Source organism: Jaculus jaculus, chromosome 7 (assembly GCF_020740685.1).
Source record: "Jaculus jaculus isolate mJacJac1 chromosome 7, mJacJac1.mat.Y.cur, whole genome shotgun sequence".
In the NCBI taxonomy this organism is placed as follows: domain Eukaryota; kingdom Metazoa; phylum Chordata; class Mammalia; order Rodentia; family Dipodidae; genus Jaculus; species Jaculus jaculus.
In genome coordinates, this window is record NC_059108.1 from 36,048,241 (window position 1) to 36,069,852 (window position 21,612).

The following is a 21,612-nucleotide window of genomic DNA, read 5'->3' on the forward strand; positions in this document are numbered from 1 at the left end:
GAGGTAGGGTCCTCACTCTAGCTCAGACTCACCTGGAATTCACTAGGTAGTCTCAGGGTAGCCTCAAACTCATGGTGATCCTCTTACCTCTGCCTCCTGATTGCTGGGATTAAAGGCGTGCGTCACCACAGCAGGCTAAAAATGTTTTATTTTTATTTGACAGAGAGAAAGAGGCAGAAGAGGAGAAAATAGGCATGCTAGGGCCTCCAGCCACTGCAAAAACTCCAGATGCATGTACCATCTTGTCCATCTGGCTTATGTGGCTCCTGGGGAATTGAACCTGAGACCTTTGGCTTTGCAGGCAAGCACCTTAACTGAGAAGCCATCCCTCCAGCCCTACATCTAGCTTTTTATGTGGGTTGGTCAAAAAGCCTATCCTAGCTAGGCATGGTGACACACACCCTTAATCCCAGCACTTGGGAGGCAGAGGTAGGAGGATATGCTTGTGAGTCTGAGACCACCCTGGGACTACAGAGTGAGTGCCAATCAGCCTGGGCTGGGGTGAAACCCTACTTCAAAAAAAAAAAAAAAAAAAAAAAAAAAAAGCTTGTCCTTCCCAATGCTCACAAGGTAGGAAACTGGGGCTGGAGAAGGGCAGGAACACTGTCAGCAGGTGACCTACTGAAAAAGGATGGAGCCATCCATGCAGATCAAATGTTGGCACACTGTCCAAGACCTCAGCAATGACCCTCCTAGGCCAGCAATGCCCTGGGAACGCTCAACCGCTACTGTTGAAGGCACATTTATTGACAGAAAATTCATGTATCTTAAGTTAAATGACTGGTTACAAAACTATCATTATTAACACTGGCTCTGAGGTCAGTTTTAAAAGAAAATTATATACTTATTTATATACTTATTTTAGAGACAGGGGTGGGGGTGTGTGCCAGGGCCTCCCGGCACTGCAAACAAAATTCCTGATGCATGGGACAGCCTGTGCATCTGGCTTACTTGGGTGCTGGAAATGGAACCTGGGTCCTGAAGTTTTGCTGGCAAGCGCTTTAACCACTAAGCCATCTATCTCTGTAGCTCAGAGGTCAGTTTTGAAGTGAGAATTTGGACGTCATCATTCAAGAGGTTAGCAAAGATGCCTGAAGAGGATCAAAAAACCTGACTGCTCATTAGTGACCATCAAAATCCACCTGACTCAATGATCCTTGTGGGACAAGAGTGTTCTGGGAAGATGGCTCAGTGGTTTAGAGTGTTTAGAGTTTAGAGTGGTTTAGAGGTGCTTGCCTTGAAAAGGCTGTCCTGTCAGCCCAGGGTTTGATTCCCCAGTACCCAAGTAAACTAGATACAAAGTGGCTCATGTGTCAAGTTCTTTCTGCTCCCATTCTCTATCACAACTAAATAAAAATATCCCAGAGTGCTTTTAACCAATTGTGGCTTGTGACTGAATGACCCAGCACTTGGGAGGCTGAGGTAGGAGGATCACCATGGGTTAAGTTCAAAGCCATCCTGGGCTACAGAGTGAATTCAAGGTCTGTATAGGCTACAGTGAGACTATGCTTCCAACAAAATCTTGTGATTATCTATTTGAGAGGAAGAGGCAAAGAATGGCATGATAGAGCCTCGAGTCACTGCAAACGAACTCCAGACACATGTACAACCTTGTGTATCTGGCTTATGTGGGTCCTGTGGAATCAAACCTAGGTACTTAGGCTTTGTGGGCAAAAGCCTTAACTTTTTTCTAATGGGGCAATCTTAAGTGAAGTTTCCTACCTTATATTGTTAACAAATTTAAGAGTCTACAAAGGTTGAGATCTTCTACTTTCAAATTTCTTTTGGTCTAGTTGACATAAAATAACTCAACAGAAAACTTTCTGAATGTTACTAGATAATTAATTAAGCAAACTTTTATTGAAGCTTACATTGTGGTACAGAAATACATTTCAACTGATTAAAGTCCAACACCAATTAAGAGAGAAATTATGGCACCAAAATTTTCCCTCCTCTATCACATTTAGATTACTATTTGATCTACATTTCTCATTTTTTTAGGCTTTGTTCCACATAAATTTGTGTGAGTTTTCAACATCAGAATTCTTAATTCTATTGGGGGGAGGGGAGAAAAAGAAATCAAACCTCAGGCCAACAAATGTCATCAAGTCTACTGGGACACTGTTCAAGAACAAAATCCATCTTAAGCATTGTTCCTTGCAACAGGGCAAGTGAAAAGGTTAAGCGCTGGGCTCACCACAGAGGCAAACTGATAAAGCTGACAGAGAGCTCCTCGGTGAAACAGCCCATCAACAGCATGCGTAACACCGAAGTCAGAACCCTTCCAACCACTTGATTTCAAACCAAGTAGGTTCTATGTGTAGAAACACTAAAAAAAGGTGTTTCATTTATAAATACGGAAGGAACAAAACATCACTGCATCAATCCAGAAATTGTCAGGAAAAAATTGTGAGGACAACAGATACAAAATTTAGTCAACTTTGCTCTTATCTGTTGCTTAAATCCCACAGTATTTCTAATTAGCTAAAAGATGGTAACTCTAGAAAGCTGGCATTTCTAGTCTGCTCCCATTGTGTATTTTCAGAAGACTGTTATTCATTCCTGCACTCTGCTGTATGGCTCTCAGGGCAACAGTTCTCATTTTGGGCAGTCATTCATTTGATCATGTGAACGAAGACCAAAAGGAACAGGTAAAGCCAGACAGTCCACATGCGTCACAAATCACACAACTTGAAGTCCGATGGAAAAGCCATAGATTCAGCTTTAAACCCAAGTTCATAGGACACCATTAGTGGAAACTGGTGACAATGGCTGCTGGAAGTAAGCAAAGCTGAATGATCTACATCCAGGACACCACTTCGCTAAATCTCCCTGCTTAAGACTTCTTGGTAAGAATCCCCTCAGATCACTTAACAAGTTAGTAAAGGCAGTACACTACCGCATTAGAAGCTAACTACTAAAGAGCATCCCTTAACAGATGGTTTCCACAGGGCTCGGCTATATCTTGATCTACCAACTGTCTACAGGTCCTCCCACTAATCATCCAGGAGACCTTTAATTTCATTTTTGAGACATTATTGTTATATTCCAGAAGAGCTCAAAAGGCCACGTTCCCATGGCCTTAAAGGAAAATTAAGCCCAGGGACCATTTCCCCCACTCCCCCATCTGGGGTGTAATATTAATATACAAACCCACAGTGGCACAGTGTATTGCTTTAATTGGGGGGTGGAGTGGGAGGCAAGACACCACGGTGAGGGGAGAAAGCAAAGGACTTCAAATGTAGGAACAATCATTCAAATACTTATACACAAATGAACTGGAATCATTTTCTTAAGGACTCAACTTGTGGAAGAAAAACTTTAATTGCCGTTGCAAAAAACACCTGTATGAAGTAGAAACTGGTTTTTTAAATAACATTAGTAGAGAATATATTCTAGAAAGTGGAGGTAACTGGATGTAAAATTCTGGCAGCAATTTAACAGAACAGTCCCAGATGGTCAGCTGAGGCCAACATCTAATGAGGACGAAAGCCTTGTCTGTGGGGAATTTTGGATGATACCTGCAGAAATATTATACTGTGCATAAACCAAATTGAATTGTTTCCACATGAGTTGTAAAGTTTCACATAGTAAAAGTTTTTTTCTACATGCACTTCAATTTCACAGCAAGAGTGGCATAGAATACCTAAACACAGAAGACAGCATTCATGCAAGATATCTAACTCCTTGATACAATAATGCATACACTTCAAAATGATTACACTATCATTACACCTAGGGCTTTCTGCAACTACAAGGTGGTGGTCATGGACAGCATGGCCCCCAGTATCAACATCTAGGAAGCAGCCACCACCTTCTATGTGTCTTCTCTTTTTGCGCTTTTTCTTCATCTTTCTTAATCAACTCTGCTGTTGCTGCTTCTTAGCAAAACTGGTAAAAACAAAATTGTAATCATTGAACATGGCGCTCTGGCAATCAAGACGTTTAAAACCTTCAATCTTTTGGGGTGAAGAAAGCACTGTGCGACATTTAGAACTCTGTGGGTGAAAGACAGAACAATTAGTGAGTGCTTCCATCCGAGCAGACTTTGCAAAAACACAACAGGTATGTCACAAATAGGGATAATAAGTCTTATTGACACTGACAGTTTAGCTTCCTTCTAAAGGGCAGGGAAAGCAAGCCTGACAAAAGGGAAAATAAACAGGCAGGAGAGGCTCATTCATAGAATAAGGGCTGCCAGAAATCTCATGAGTCACATGAGGTTTCTTGATCTCCAGTTAGTAGTATCCTTGGAAAAGAGTGACTAAGTGTATCATCTTAGAATACATTTTTGTCATGGGCTTATTATCATCTACTATCATTCTACCTTTTTTTTTTTGTTGCTAAAATCAAATTGGAAGCTGGGCATGGTAGTGCACGTCTTTAATCTTAGCACTTGGGAAGGCAGAGGTAGAAGGATCACTGTGAGTTTAAGGCCACCCTTGCACTACATAGTGAATTCCAGGTCAGCCTGGGCTAGAGAGAGACCCTACCTCAAAAAAACAAAAAAGGGGCTGGAGGGATGGCTTAGTGGTTATGGTATTTGCTTGTAAAACCAAAGGACTAAGGTTCAGTTCCCCAGGACCCACATAAACCAGATGCAGACTACGGAGTGAATTCCAGGTCAGCTTGAGCTAGAGCAAGACCCTACCTTGAAAACCCAAAAATCAAATTTGGAGGCTGAAGAGAGAGCTCAGTGGTTAAGATGCTTGACTGTAATCCCAGTCTTGTGTAGAAAGGAGGAAAGGTTGGGATACCAGAGAATTCCTGGAGCTCAGGAAGGAACTCAAGGTTGAGGAAGAAACTTTCAAGCAGATGAGTGACAGGGCAGTCACGGATCTTCTGTTGCTGAGCATGATGGTGCACACCTCTAACCCCAGCATTCAGGAGGCAGAGGTAGAAGGATTACTGTGAATTTGAGGCCAGCCTGGGACTAGGTTGAGTGCCAAGTTAGCCTGGGCTAGAGCAGAACACTATCTTAAAAAAGAAAAAAAAAAAAGATCTCTGGCCTCCACACCTACGACACATCGCCTGGGCTGGGGGTCTAGCACAGCAGCGCAGCGCCGGGCAGGCCCTCACAAGGCCCTTACGTCGACACTGCAGTGAGAGAGGACGCTGAAGGAATCACTTACCTGATTAACAAACAAGGTGGTCACAAACTTTCCTGGCTTGAAGACGTCCACAACTTTCCTGATCAGGTCATCATAGGAGGTCTGACTTAAGTTTGTTTCAAAGCTGACATAAGAAAATTCTGGTTCTGGAGTGATGTGAATTGTCCAATAAGTTCCCTTAGAGAAGCAAGCTTGTTGTTAGTAATAGGAAAGAAAAACTTAAATATTACAGTTAATGTCATTTTTTCAAGGCCAGGTCTTACTCTTGCTCTGGTTGGCCTCAAACTCATAGCAATCCTCCTACCTAAAGGCATGCACCACCAGACTACTCAGAATAAGCATTTTTGAAGGAATATATACTTACATCCGATTTCATTCCATTCATCGAATACCCACAAGGATTGAACAGTGTGGCATCAATGACAGAACCTGGTATCAGGTCACGAATTCCACTCTCCTGTGGAAAAGATCAGAGACTGAATTAGACTCACATTCGAAAAATAAAGCAAGAATGAGGAAGTGAAGATGTAGTTCCTCCAGGTCCGTGTGCCACTTTGTGCATCTGACTATGTAGATTCTGGAGAATCGAACTCTGGTTGTTAGGCTGAAGGCTAGTGCCTGAACCACTGAGCCATCTCTCCAGCACCAAAACATAGTTTTTACTTATTTTTCTTGAAAATGCTTACACGAGTGACATCCTTTGCAGTAACACCGTCTTTCATGTAGAACTGGTCCATAACTGCTGGGTCAAGCTCACTCATCAGAATTTCCAGGGTTTGATCTGGCTGACTGATTACCCGACTCTCTGGGAAATCCAAAGTATACAAGTACCTACAAAAAAATTAAAAAAAAAAAAAAAAAGTCTCTAAAATGACAACTCAAAATCAATTTATATTTCTTTTCTTTTCTGAGGTAGGTCTCACTCTAGCTTAGGCTGACCTGGAATTCACCATGGAGACTCAGGGTGGCCTTGAACTCATGTTGCTCTTCCTACCTCTGCCTCCCAAGTGAAATTTGAGTTTACCACTCTCAGGGAACAGTGTTTACCCCTTTCTGAGACATGGTCTCTCAATGGCCTGAAGCTAGCCAATTAGGCTAGACTGGAGAAACTTCAAGGATTGACCAGCTTTTACCTACCTACACTAGGATCAACAGGCACGTGCCACCATGTGTGGGATTTACATGGGTACTAGGAATCAAAATTTCATGGACTGAGCACTATCTCCATTAAAACCTTTAGTGCTATTCCTAGGGCCTTAGTCATGTTGGGTAAGCTTTACCACTTAGGTATACTCCAACCATTGTTCCACAAGTTCTCACTAAGTTTTTGAGACAAGCCTGAAACTTTGTAGCAGAGTTGAAAAAAAAAATCTGGTACCCGGCCTCAGCCACTAAAGCAGTTGACATTACAGGTCCCCAACACCAGACTGGGTCCACCTACATAAAAGCAAGCCTCACAAGAGTAACAATCCAGAAAACTGCATCAAACATACCAACAGTCAGAATTCATACGTCCCATACAATATGCTGCTCCATCTGCAAGGAAAGAGAACATAAAGAAACATAAAAACTCCAATTCACAGGATGGATGGGCTATTAAGCAGGAGCTTATTATACAATTGTCACATATTAGAAACTGTATGGCTTCTCTTCTTCCTAAAACTCCCATAGGAAAAGAAATCAAATCAATCCTTCATTCTTCTAATTAGATACAATGTTATGTTATACATCCCGTTTCAAGACTTCCCTCAACACAGTAAATCAGCTTCGAAATTGCTGGGGATCAAATCTAAGGCCTCACACATGCTCTACAATCCCTACTCTACTGAGCCACACCTATCTCTAGTTCCCACATTTTCCTCTACTCATGCCTGTGATTGCAAAGTTGCCATTCTAAAACCTCCCTAACATGATGGAAGAAAATAGCCAAATTTGGACTCAAGTGATTATATTGACTTTTTTGTTTGGTTTTGCTTCTTAGAGGTAGGATCTCGCTCTAACCCAGACTGACCTGGAATTCACTGTGTATTCTCAAGGTGGCCTAGAACTCATGGTAATCCTTGTACATCTGACTCCCAAGTGTTGGGATTAAAGGCATGCACCATCACGCCAGGCTATATTGACTTTTGTTTGTTTTGTCTTGTTTTTGAAACAGCCAGGCCTTGAATGGCCAACTCTAGGAGGGCTCCTCCTCCTTCAGGTTGCCTGCAACTGGGACCATATGCGTGCCCCACTGCTCGTCCTGCCTATTTCAACAGCACTGGCTTGAGCTGCACCACCAGTTGTTCAAGTGCACACACACAACACTGTTTGTTAGTAACCACTCTAGCAGAGGTTTTTACACTTTATAAACTATACAGGTTTTGAATGAGTTACTATGGAAATCAGAATTATATGGATTAATCCAGGCAAATGATAGAACAGTGTAGTTATATTTACACATACATGCTCTTATATCTTTTAAAGTATCTATAAGAAATCATAGTAACTTTTTAGAAGAGTATTGAATTCTATTTAAACTTACTTGGGAAAATTGCATTCAGAAACTCTATTTCTTCTTGGAAATTCCGGTGTGGGTACCCTTGGTGAGAAGGCTTCATGAAATTCTTACGAGAATAAAAGAAGCTCTTTAAAAGAGAAAGATATAGCTTTAAGATCTTTTTCTAAACCAAGCATTTTCTACATGTCAAAAGTCAGCAAAACAAAACCATAAACAGCTTCAAACTGCAATTGTGAAGACAAGAAGCTACCTGAGTGATATTAGTTAGTGCAGCCTTGTTCTAATGCACATTGTAGTAATGCAGCATGCCTTTACTGAGATGGGGGAATAGCTGAGCGATGCTAGTACAGCCTTATCTAACGCACATTCTAACAATGCAGTGTGTCCTTATCCCGAGACAGAGAATGTAAGGCCCCATCCACTGATGGGCCATCTCTACCCAGAGCACATTTCCATCTATAGTGGAAAATCTTTTTCTCACTATGCAGCCCAGGCTGGCTTCAAAATCATGCTCCCCCTGCTATATAGCTTCTCCAGTGCTGGGGTAATAGAAATGTGGATCATCTTGCCCAGTGCAGGCACCGGTTTATAATCTGAGTTTGTGGGACAATGTGCATGAAAATCTAGTTTTGGATGTATGTGCACATGTGCCGTATGCATGTATATGTACATGTGGAGGCTAGGGGTTGACATGTTTCTTCCTTGATTGCTTTCTATCTTACTTTACAGCTCACCTTTATTTTACAGCTAATGTATATAAATATATTTATTTACAAACTGGGCATGGTGGCACACAGGCAAGTACCTTAACTGCCAAACCATCTCTCCAGCCCCACAGCAAGCACTTTACTCATTAAGCCATTTGAACATCTAGTCTTATACTTTTTTTGTTTTGTTTTTCAAAGTAGGGTTTCACTTCAGCCCAGGCTGGCCTGGAAATAACTATCCCCTACCTCTGCCTTCCAAGCACTGGGATTAAAGGTGTATGCCACCATGCCCTGCTACTTTTGTAATTTATAATTCTGAACATCTAGTTTTAAACTCAGTGATCCAAGTTAACCACCCATGGTTTAGATTTCTTACAAGGATCATTAAGTAACAAAAACTACTAGGCTGGAAGATGCTCAATGATTAAGGGTTATTTGCCTTCAAAGCCTACCGACCTGGGTTCAAGTTCCTCAAACCCACAAGAAGGCAGATGCACACAGTGGTGCATGTGCCAGGAGGCCCGGGACGCCCATATTCTTCTACGGCACCAAACAGGCATGACAGCACACACTTGCAGCCTCAGCACACCACAGAGGAAGGTTTGTGAGCTTGAGGCCATATGCCAACATGCTGTCTCAAAACTTGAAAACACAAACCAAGCCAAAAAATAAAAACTGTGCTGGGGAGATGGCTTAGCTGTTAAAGTGTTTGCCTGCAAAGCCAAAGGACTTCAGTTTAATTCCCTAGTACCCATGTAAAGCCAGATACACATGGGGTTCAAGCCTCTTTTTCTCTCTTTAATGAATAAAAACAAGGGCTGGAGAGATGGCTTAGTGGCTAAGGTGCTTGCCTGTGAACCCTGGTTCAATTCCCCAGGACCCACATAAGCCGGATGCACAGGGTGGCATGTGCCTCGAGTACATCTGCACTGGCCAGAGGCTCCGGTGTGCCCATTTTCTCTCTCAAATAAATAAATACAATATTAAAATAAATAAAAACAAAACAAACAAAAACCCCACATCAGTACCAGGGCTGGCGGTGCACCTTGCTGACAGAGCCCCGACCAGAGCTATTAGTTCCAAATGAAAACCCTTCCTTTCATTAGAAGAAATTAAAATTCAGCAGCAAAGGAAATATCAAAGTTATTCTGCATTTTTCTACATTTAGAGGAGGCGTGGCCTTGGATGGGCTAGACAAATGGTGCCATCACTGAGCTCCACGGACAGCTCTGTCTCTCTACTGCTCATTTGAGTTTGACACCAACCACAACCCAGGTCTTCTGTTCTTTTTCCCATTTCAGTTTCTTTCCAGTTCCTTTTCTGTGCCCTTGACCGACAGTGAACAACCACTTCCTGTGCCTGCCTTTACCATTTGCTGTACGCTCTTATGCACTGTAACTGTGCAAGGAAGCGTTATCACTGGGTACATTGCAGAAGAACCCTAACACTCATTTCTCCCCAAGTAAGTCTAAATAATGTGTCTCACTACTTACTTGAATTGAGTCAAACCCACTGTAATCCCTAGCAAGCTTCAACAGGGGAACCAGTGCTTTCAGCAAGAGGGTGGTACCACATGTCTTCAAAATGAAACGTCTCTTGGAGACAAACATGCTACTCTCACTGCAAGAGAAAAGTTACAGGATTAGTACTCTTCATGCATCATGTTTTGCTGGTAATTTTAGATGTTAGTATCTTGAGGACACTTAAGGTTTTACAGCCTTGAATTTGATGTCAAGTTTTTTCCAACATCCATGAGCACCCTTCTTCAACATGCTGGTAATGGAGCAAAGCACACGGACACTCACATCTGGATGAAGATTACACAGAACAGCCCAATAACATATCACCAAAAAGCTCACCATTACTGTACCCGATCTTGCACTTCTACTAGATTTTTTTTGGTTTGAATCTACTTTAAAATATTTCTTCTTCCAAGTTAGGGTCTCACTCTAGCCCAGGCTGATCTAGAATTCACTATGTAGTCTCAGGGTGGCCTTGAACTCATGGTGATTCTTCTACCTCTGTCTCCTGAGTGCTGGGATTAAAGGTGTGCACCACCATGCCCGGCTTTAAAAAATATTTATTCTTGTTGGCAAGCTGGCAAAAGTCACTCCAGAGACATTTATTTATTTATTTGAGAGAAAGAATAAATCTAGCTCAAGTGTGAAAAGGAAGAAAGAGGCCAGGCATGGTGGTGTATGTATGCCTTTAACTCCAGCACTCAGGAGACCAAAGGTTGAGGCCAGCCTGAGTTACAGTGAGACCCTACATCAAAAAATAACAACAAGGGCTGGAGAGATGGCTTAGCGGTTAAGCGCTTGCCTGTGAAGCCTAAGGACCCCGGTTCGAGGCTCGGTTCCCCAGGTCCCACGTTAGCCAGATGCACAAGGGGGCGCACGCGTCTGGAGTTCGTTTGCAGTGGCTGGAAGCCCTGGCTCGCCCATTCTCTCTCTCTCCCTCTATCTGTCTTTCTCTCTGTGTCTGTCACTCTCAAATAAATAAATAAAAATAAAAAAAAACATTAAAAAAAATAACAAAAAAAAAAAAAAGAGATGAGAGGAGGAATGTGGTATTCCTCCCAAGGCTATGACTACAAGTGCAGCTGGATAGCTGACGTGCTCTCCAGGACTTACCTGAGTACATAAGCTTCCTGCTTGTCAGTTTTTGTCACACTTATGATTGAGCATTGCACATCCTTCAAAAGGACGTCCCATTCAGACCTATTATTTAATAACAAAACACAATTAATAACACTTGCCTACTCAAAAAGTACAAAAATCAACATTTTCCAATTATACCACATTTTGTTTCATTTTCAGTGGCTAGAGGCCCTGGTGTGCCCAGTTATTCTCTCTCTCTCTGCTTGCAAATAAATAAATAAAACATTAAAAAAGAAAAAACCTAGAATGTGAGCAGCCACTTCCAGTGGACACTCAAAGGACACAAGCCGAGGCTGAAGCTGTGCCGCAGGAGCAGAGCATGGCTAGTGCCCATCAGGCCCTGGGGCAAAGCCCTGACACTACCTCCAAGAACACAACAGTCTCCGCCCCCAGCCGCAGACCTATAGCCCATTGCTTGGAAGGCTAAGGCAAGAACTCTTGAGCCCAAGGAATTTGTGACTAACCTGGGTAACAGAGGGAGAGTCTGACCACAAAATTTGAAACATGTTGATTGAGTAACAAAAAGATACAAGGGCTGAAGCTATGGCTTAGCAGTTAAGACGTTTGCCTGCAAAGCCAGAAGTGGTAGCACATGCATCTAGAGTTCGTTTGCATTGGCTGGAGGGCCTGGCATGCCCATTCTCTGTCTCTCCCTCTGCTTCTTTCTCTCTCTCTCTCACTCAAATAAATAAATAGAAATATTTTTATTAAAAAATATATTATAATTAAAACTTCTAGCCAAGTGTGGTGGTACACACCTGTAGTCCTGGCAGTAAGAAGGGAGAGACCACAGAAACAGGCCTGGGCTACATGAGACCTTCTATCAAAACACCAAGGCTTTCAAGTAACACAATTAAACAAAGTTTAAATATCTTATTTGATTTTTTTTGAGAGTTGTATATGTATGTGCCTCTTGCTGCTGGGGAATTCTACAAACATGTGCCATGCTGTGTTATCTGGTTTTCTGTGGATACTGGGGACATGAACCTGGGCTGGCAGGCTTCGCACAAGGGCCTCCAGCCACCGCAAACAAAATTCCAGATGCACGTGCCACCTGGTGTTGTGGGTCCTAGGGAATCGAACTGAGGGCCCTTTTGGCTTTGCAGGCAAACACCTTAACCCCTTAACCACTAAGCTATCTCTCCAGCCCTGATATTGTTTGTTTTTGTTTTTGTTTTTTTTAATACTTGTAAAGCTAGGTACTCAAAGTGGAGCAAGCACCTTGAATTCAGCCCTGGCTTGTATATTCATATTCATTCTCTCTCTGCTTGGAAATATTTTTTTAAAAATGAATGTCTTCATAAAGCAAACAAGAAAGCTGGAAAAAGCCGTGCTGCATGCAGTTCAGTGGAAGAGAGAAATCACCAGCGAAGATACTCAACAGTGGCTTTATATTTGGCCAGCCAGGCCAAAAGAGCCAATGGGTGCAATAGTGGCACATCTGTTATGGGGGAAACCAACTACCTTCTAATTTTACTGGAGGCCCGCTCTACAAGGGGAGAATACAACCCTGATACTGAAAATCTACAACAGGGGTGGATAGTCATGAGACCTAGGGGTGTAAAGTCTGCTGCTGTCTGGCTAAATGTATGCTCAACCTGCTCAGTAAGTACTTGTCTTAATATTCATACCTATATATTAATGCTACTCTGACTTTTAGTTAGAGAACCTTTCTTTTCAGATAGCAATGACCTTGGAATGACTCAGAAGGCACCACAGTACTAAGAAGTGACAGGAGTGCTCAGTACTGCAATATCTCTATCACATCTTCCAAGGCTCAGGGTCCATTGCAGAAGAAGTGGCGGAAAGAATGTAAGAGCCAAAGGGAGGGCCTACCTCCTTACAAAATGCTCCTCTAGACCAAAAAAAAAAAAAAAAAAAAAAAAAAAAAGCCCGGATATCTATGACCTATCAGTGCCTGGCACTACCTATTACTTATAAAAAAGACCATCATAATAGGAGGAAAAGATGATGACATCAAAATACAAGAGAGAATGATTTAGAGGGGGAGGGGATATGATGGAGAGTGGAGTTTCAAAGGGGAAAGTGGGGTAAGGGAGGGAATTACCAGGGGATATTGTATACAATCATGGAAGCTGTTAGAGTTAGAGGCCACCTTGAGACTGCATATGAATTCCAGGTCAGACTGGGCTAGAGAGGAATTCTATCTTGCAAACCATAAAGAAAGATCACAATAGTATTAGGGAAGAGGCAACAGAATGGGCTTTTGTACACTGTAAAATGGTGGGCTTGGGATGTAACCTACCTGAGATGAAAACCACCACCTAAGTCCTAAGTGTAAAAGATGTTGACTCAAGGTTCCATGCCAGGGTCAGCTTTTTTTTTTTTTTTTTTTTTTTTGAGGGTCTCGCCTAGGCTGACCTCAAAGTCATGGTGATCCTCGTATCTCTGCCTCCCCTGTGCACCACCATGCCCAGCTCCAATCACTTTTAAAGTCACACTGAAGCCACCAAAGTCTCACATTAGTTCACGGCCTGATTTAGGTTTCCAGAGACTCATATTACACTCTGGTCACCATAAAATGGTGGCTTTAACACATTAGTTTTGAGCAAAAAGCCCAAGTTGACCAAGTTACAGACTCTGATGAAGCCTTCCTAGGGCAACTAATCCTACAGCCAGAGACAAGTCTCCCTTTATTCCAGGAAACCAATTACAATCATGGCATTGTTTCTTTATCTTGACTATTTTCTTGTCCCCATCCCTACAGCCTTCTCCACCGCTGCTGTTTTCAATGTGCACTTCTAACAGACAAGTAGCTCGGGAGCAACAGTTCAAACTGTTTTGAAACTGCTGTGAGGAATGCGATGAGAAGCTTAACTCCTCAATAGGAAGCTTTTCTACTCCAAAACATTTACACTAAAAGGTTTTTTGGCAATGCACTGTAAATTCCTTCAGTGAAAATGACTGAAACTGCACATTGTGCAATGATGTAGACAAATAAGGCATTAGTGGAGGGAATGTCAATGCTGAGGTGTGGTCACCACCAACAATGGAAGGTCTTTTACTGAAACTTTGCAGTTATAAGATTTGTAATGTGCTGGGCGTGGTGGCGCACATCTTTAATCTCAGCACTCGGGAGGCAGAGGTAGAAGGATTGCCGTGGGTTCAAGGCCACCCTGAGACTCCATAGTGAGTGACTCCAGGTCAGCCTGGGCTAGAGTGAGACCCTTCCTTGAAAAACAACAAAAAAAATCAATTTGTAATGTGAGTTATGAACATCCTATCAATTCTAAATGCTGCTTCTGCCATTATAGATGTTAAATCTTCAAATTTTTTGACGTGTTCAACGTGAGTACAGGCTTGCGCCACAGTGCACATGTGGAGGTCAGAGGGCAACTGAAGATTAGTCTTCACCTTTCCACCTGGTTTTTTAAAATTTTATTTGAGAAAGATGCATAAAGAGAGAAAGCAGAGGGAGGGAGGCAGAGAATGGGCACACCAAGGCTTCTAGCCATAGCAAATGAACTCCAGGCACATGCGCCACCATATGCCATCTGGCTTACTTGGGTTCTGGGAAATCAAACCTGGGTCTTTAGGCCTTGTAGGCAAGTGCCTTAACCATGAAGCCATCTTTCCAGCCCCTTCTTCAGTGTTGGGATTAAAAGTGTGCACCACCAAACCCAGCTAGAGGTACACTTTCACCGTAAGAAATTTCTCAATTATCTAATTTTTTCACTTTACTTCTGAATAGACTACAAAGGGCCAGAGAATTTCTGGGGCTCATTGACCAAAAACAGCAACTCTGGGTTGAAGGAGAGACCCTATCTCTGGGAAGCACATAGATGAGCAATACAAGGGCAACAGAAGTTCTCTGGCCTCCATATGTGTGCCATGTATGTGAATCTGAGTGCACACATCACACATATTTCATACAAAAATTAGTAAGAGAAGTCAGGCATTATGGCACACACCTTTAAACCCAGCACTTGGGAGGCAGAGGTAGGTGGATCGCCATGAGTTCGAGGCCACCCTGAGACTCCACAGTGAATTCCAGTCAGCCTGGGATAGAGTGAGACTCTTCCTGGGGGGTGGGGGTGGGGAGGAATAAAAGGCTGGAGAGATGGCTTAGCAGTTAAGGTGCTTGCCTACGGACCAGGTTCAATTTCCCAGTACCCATGTAAAAAGCCAGACGCTCAGAGTGGCACACATTGTCTAGAGTTCGTTCGCAGTGTCTGGAGTTCATCTGCAGCAGCTTAGAGGCCCTGGTGTGCCTATTCTCTTTCTTTCTCTCCTTGCAACTAAATAAATAAAAAGTATAAAAAAATTAAGAGATAATAAAAACCAATTCCGGATGGGCAGCAGTTCTAAATATTATAAACATTAGGGGGTTAAAACATCTTCCAGACCTTAGGATGAGCAAAAATCTTGCATAATATATAAAAATAGCTAACCATTAAAGAGAAAATATCAGTAAATTCAACTTTTATTTTGGGATAGGGTCTGGCTCTAGACCAGGCTGGCCTCAAACTCTCAACAAGCCTGACTCAGCCTGTGTACAAGGACATTAGGTGTGTGCCATGACACCCTGTTGGCTTCTTAAATTTCTGCTTATAAAGGAACTGTAACAATAAAAAGGATGTCAGGTGTTATGCCTCATGTCAGTAAACTCAGCACTTGAAAGAGAATGAAGGCCGGGCATGGTGGTGCATGTCTTTAATCCCAGTACTTGGGAGGCAAAGGTAGAGAGGTCGGAGGATCGCCTTGAGTTCGACGCCACCCTGAAACTACATAGTGAATTCCAGGTCAGCCTAGGAGGCACACTCCAAGTACTTTTCAGGCCTAGGTAGGAGGATCACTGTAAATTCGTGGCCAGCCTGGACTAGATTGAGACCCGTCCTTGAAAAACCAAAAGAGAATGAAACATTTCTAATATACATGTGACAAACTGAAAAAGCATCCAATGATGCATGCCTGTAATCTTACTTAGCACTTGGAAGGCTGAGGCTTGATAAAGCCAGGCAAGGTGACACATGCCTTTAATCCTAGCACTCAGGTGGCTAAGGGAGATCATTGAGCTCAAGTTCAGCCAGAGACTACATAGTGAATTCTAGGGCTACAGAGCTTACCTTGAAAAACAAAACCAAACAACAACAACAAAAAACCCCCAAAACAAAACAAAAAAGTCAAAACAAAAATAAACACAAAATGAAGCAAATAGGTTTGAGTATTTCACAAAGCAGATCAACCCCCCCCTCCCACCAACATGAGGCTGTTTTTACAACCTTGAAAAGATGTTTCCCTTCAGCAGCAATGCACCCTACAAAGGTCAATGTTCCTTCATGCACCTTTGGAATCTCTTCTTCCACAGGCAACCACAGGTCAGCTGCTGGGTTAGTTTGCATTTTCATGTTAAAGAAATGAAACCTTAACCTATGTACTTTCACTAGCTTCTTTTTGCTCTATATAACTTTTATTATCACTCAAGTTCTTGCATCAGTCAATGCTCATTTCTTTTGTTGTTAGGTTATCATTCTATTATAATGAATATTGAAAGCCTGTATGAGGACAAATATTTCCTTGGTAAACATAAAAGAATGGGCTAGTTGGATGTAATGTTTTAAGAACTGCCAGGGCTGGGGGCTTAGCTCCATTACCAAGGAAAGTGAGGGCTGGACATGTGGGAGGCCCTGGGTTCAGTATGGCTGTATCTTCACAAATTGTCAGCATAGTATGATAATCCAGTTTTTCATATTCTGTCAAATGTTGCTATCAAAATTATTTTTATAGAATCTGAGAAAGGTGTCCCGTTTCTTGATAGATGGCGGGAAAGTGATTTCTTTCCTTGAAATGTTGCCATTTGGGCCTAGTTTTCTTCCTGAGACCATTAATGACTATGATAATTACATAATTGTTACGAGGTTGTGTGCTTTCCATTTCTTCTTGCATTAATTTTAGGAAGGAATTCTTCTAGGAACTTTTGTTTTTTTGAGGTAGGGTTTCCCTCTAGCTCAGGCTCACTGAAATTCACTATGGAATCTCAGGGTGGCCTTGAATTCACAGTGATCGTCCTACCTCTGCCTCCCAAGTGCTGGGATTAATGGTGTGTCTATCATTTTTAAAAAATATTTTATCTATTTGTTTGAGAGAAAAGGGGAGAAAGAATGGGCACACCAATGGGCCTCCAGCCACTACAAAGGAACTCCAGATGCATGTGTCACCTTGTGGATCTGGCTTAGGTGGGTACTGAGGAATAGAAGCTGAGTCCTCAGGCTTCATAGGCAAGTGCCTTAATCTCTAAACCATCTCTCCAGCCCTAGTCTATCATTCTGTAACTAGTGGGAGGCAAGACGAGGCAAGGGCAAGGAAAGCCACGGGCCTTCTGATTGTCAGTCCTCACCACCTCATAAAACCATGCTCAAGATGATTTTGTAGGAGGGCGTGCTGACAGCCAGACTGTAGGGTGGGACTGCCTCAAGGCGGCACACAGATGACTCTCCTTTGGCCTCTGCATGCACACACAAGTGCATACACATCATACATACAATCATAAACACAGCACTTTCACTGCTGTCAAAGACATTAACTTATTTAATCTTCCACCACCTCAGTACCACTGTTGTTTCCATTTCATACATGAAGCAAGGACTCACATGCCTAATAAATGCTGTGTTTTTTTTTAAGTTTTCACTACACCTTTACAGTGATCTGGTGTGATAGACCACACCCAGCCCAGCCCAGCTTAAATGGTGTTTGAATTCAAATTTTGTTATTCCAGATACCATATACCTCCATCATTTCATTAGCCAATACTCTTAACAAGACTGAAAATTCTTCTCTGGGACCTGTATCTCACTCCCTAAAAAGATTCTGCAACCATCCCTTCTTGCTACACCTCTGACTTCAGGTCATTTTTCTAGCACCTGTTTTTCACATACTTTTTTACTTTGTTGACAGGGACCCACCCTAGCCCAGGCTGACCTCCAATTTATGGCTATCCTTAGCCCCTTAAGCACAGTGATTAAAAACAGGAGCCACCATTCCTGGAGAGGTGGAGAGAGGGAATGGACACACCATGGCCTCTAGCCACTGCAAAGGAACTCCAGACAAATAGACCAACTTGTGCATCAGGCTTATGTGCATACTGAGGGAATCGAAACTGGGTCTTTAGGCTACAAAGGCAAGTGCCTTAACCGCTAAGGCCTCTTTAGCCATTAGTGGTTAACTTTCACCATTATTTTAAGCATCATACGGAAACAGCAAGAAATCTAGATGCTTAGCAAAGTAAATGTGGTTCTCAAGCCCTTAAGTCAAAAAGCTGTCTTTTAAAATATTTTTTATTTATTTGAAAGAGGAGGGATATACAGAATGAGCACCAGAACCTCCAGCCAATGCAAACTGCAAACACCATGTTACCTTATCTGGCTTACATAGGTCCTGGTGAATAGAACACGGGTCCCTTGGCTTCCTAAACCGCAGAGCTATCTCTCCAACCCAAGCTGTCTTAAGGCCTTTCTCCCTCTTCCTTACTCAGAGGATACTTAGTTGGTCAAACCAAACAAAAAGAAATCAAGATTTTTGGCTTATTTTTTGGTCTATGATGTTTGGGGAGAACAAAACTGCCTTCCTTTGAACGCGCTACAAATTTAATGCCACAAATCTTCATAGCTACAGCAACAACATTTTCCGAATTTATTTGCTGGGGATTTTCTTTCCTTAGTTCTTCCTTGTCAAGGTGTTTTTGGTAAAAATCATAATCACAATAGTTTTCCCAAACACCTAACACACACACACACACACACACACACATTTTGCATCCTAGAAAAGAAAGTATTAACTTTCCCCATGGTCAAAATTAAGAGCCTGGGGTGGCGGTGCACGCCTTTAATCCCAGCACTCGGGAGGCAGAGGTAGGAGGACTGCCGCGAGTTCGAGCGAAACCCTACTTAGAAAAACCAAAACAACAAAAAGCTTAACAGCATTTTTAACTGTGGCACAACGTGAAACCCGTGACACTGACGCTTCCACTGCATCTTCCCCTACGACGGGAAGACAACTAAGAGAAACTGCGTTTCCCAATGTGCCTTAAAGTCTCAAGGCTGCAGCAGCACGTGGCCGCCGGGATCATCTTCTCGCTTTTTGTCAGGGGACGCTTGCAAAACGCAGCCCGCATTCCTGAGACGCCCATTGGTCCGCACCCTGGGGCCAGACCCTCGGTGGAGCCCGGGAGCTCATTGGTCGCCGCCACTCAATGAAGTGAGCCACGCCGGTTCCTCCTCCGCCACCCAATAGCACTTGTGCGCAGAGAAGCCCGGGGAAAAGGGGCCTAGAAGGGCAGCAAGCCGGTGGCTGTCGGTGTCACCACCTCGGAACGCCGGGCTCGGGTTATCGTCGGCATGGCCCGCGCTTTCACGTGCGCTGCAGCGAGGCGGCCCCGAGAGCTCTGCCCGCGCGTGGGGCCCCAGACGCCTTTGCTCGGGCTTAAAAGGCATTAAAGAGTATTAGGTCCTAGAGCCGAGCTGCCCCCCGGCTTCCTGCACCTCGGAGCCCATCGGCTCGCTAACAGGTTACTGCACACCGCCCAAGGTCAAGAGCCTCGGCCGGGCCGCCGGTTGCTCCAGGCCGGGATCGTACCATCCGCCTCCCGCCCGGAAAGCGCTGGGGTGCAGATCCCCGTTAGGGCGGCGACGGGGCCCGGCCACTGCGCCACGGCGATGCCCGGGGCTGGAGGGAGGCCCGCTCGCCGGTCCTGGAGTGTGTGTGTTGGGGGGGGGGCGCCCGGAAGAAAAGGCTCCCACCCGGGCCCGGCCCGCTCTCCGCCCTCCTCCCACGGGCGGGCACGCCCGAAAGTAGCGCCTGTGACTCAGCCGGCCCGAGCCACACCTGCCGGGGGGACCCCCTGCATCCCTCGGCCGGCCACCGGGCCTCGGTCGCCAACTACCGGGGAGAACGTGGGGAGGCCCAAGCCCGCCCCGCCCGGGACGTTACCTGAGCACGCGGCCGCGCCGGCCTCGCTCCCCCTCCTCCCCATCCCCCAGGGCCGCGGCGGCCCGGCAACGGCGGCGGGAGGACAAGCCGGTTCCCGCCTCCCCGCGTGGATGCGGATGCTCCCCGAGCCCGCCGTCTCGGCCTCCACCTGAGGGCCAGGAGGGCAGCGGGAAGCCAGCCCCTTGGCCGAGTGCGGGTCACCCGGGCCCGGCGATGACGAACCACCCTCGGATCCCCGAGCACCCACCTCGGGATGGTGCGAAGATCCCCAGATCCCTGGTTAGCGTCCGACTGCTGCCTGGAGAACCAAACCTCCAGCAGCTTCTCGGTCCCTTCGAAAAAATGCGCAGCTTCCATCACCGTGAGACTAGCGAACAACCAACAACCACAGAAAATCAACTAAAATTAAATCTCTTCTCCCGCCGCTGCGGATTGTTCCAGCTGTGTTACTAAAGTTCAGGTTCCTTTTGTTTTTGTTTGTTTTTTTTTTGCTATAATTTTATATTAACTTTTTTTTAGAAAAAAAAAAGGATTAATAAAAATTTTCCCGGCTATTTTCGTGAGCGAAAGTTGAACGTGAGTCTGTTGGAAATAAAGAGGCAGATAGAATTCAGTCTCTGGTAGTCCGCTGCTTTCCCCGTTAGAGAGAGAGTTGAGCGAGCGCTAGCTAATGTCGCCGGCCATACTGTGTAAGCGAGGGCTCTGCGCGAGCGCAGACCTTATATAAGGCATCGGACCCCGGCGAGCCCGGAAGTGACGCCATCTGCCCGCCTCCCCCGAGGCTGATAGGAACCGCCGCACGTCAATCTCGCGTCCGCGCCCCGTGCTCCCCCCACCCCTCGGAGCGGCCGCGGGCTTGGCTGTGGGCCTGCTGGGAGTGTAGGGAACTACTTGCTCGGGTGCAGATGGAGCTGCCCCTGTCCGCCGAGCGGGAGACCGCTCTGCTGTCGACTGGGGACCCCAGGGTTGGACGTGGAGAGAGCAGGGGGGCGCGGGAACGAAGTAAGGGAAGGCTGTGCTGCGGGGTAATAAACCGATTGGATAGCCGGGACCCCAGCCACGTCCTCGAGGGGTTGGGGTGCCTGCGGGGGTCCCCTAGGGGCGGTGGGTGTCGCCCGGTGGTGTTGATCCCGGGCCGGTTCCCCCGCCTCTGTCGAAGTGCTGGGCCATTCTTTGAACTTGCTTGCCCGTGATGGGCACGGCCAGGCCGTGAAACTCGACGTCTGTGTGTGACGTACGTGGTGCCTGGGGTGGACCTGGAAGGCGTTTGGATTCCCATGCTTTATCTGATGCGCGGAGGGAGGCAGCTCCGGGCCCGGTACACAATAGCCAGAAGCCTTGGCTTCCCATTTCACGAGGGCAGAGCAACGTGGCGCCCGGCACCAGGGCCCCGCTCCCCCCCAACCCGCCCGCGACCTCCCACACCGCGAGGCTCGGCCAACTCCAGCGCTGCAGCCGCGGCCCGTGCTCCACCAGGGCAGCTGCTGGGGAAGATCCTGCCGACCTTTTTCTAGCAGCTACGTTTATTAAATAGAACCCGAGGTTGCTTGACAATATTTGACTGAATTTCCTTAAAGTGACGGGTTAAGTGAAAGCATTCCTTTCAAATCCCTACACCCCCCCCCCCCGCCCCAACATATAGTGCTGTCTCACGTGCTTGAGAAGGATTTGCATAGAAATTGATAATC

General features: G+C 45.0%; 1 protein-coding gene across 1 annotated transcript; it reads right to left on the reverse strand.

Moving 5' to 3' along the window:
- Positions 1–1,830: 1,830 nt before the first annotated feature.
- Positions 1,831–20,605, reverse strand: Amd1 (adenosylmethionine decarboxylase 1). Its single transcript, XM_004660634.2, has 9 exons — positions 20,172–20,605; positions 10,952–11,038; positions 9,812–9,938; positions 7,636–7,738; positions 6,605–6,647; positions 5,798–5,942; positions 5,476–5,568; positions 5,133–5,288; positions 1,831–3,998 (listed from the first exon to the last, which is right to left on the reverse strand). Exons 1-9 carry the CDS (start codon positions 20,279–20,281, stop codon positions 3,861–3,863), a joined length of 1,002 nt encoding a protein of 333 aa, XP_004660691.1. The 5' UTR covers positions 20,282–20,605; the 3' UTR covers positions 1,831–3,860.
- Positions 20,606–21,612: the final 1,007 nt, after the last annotated feature.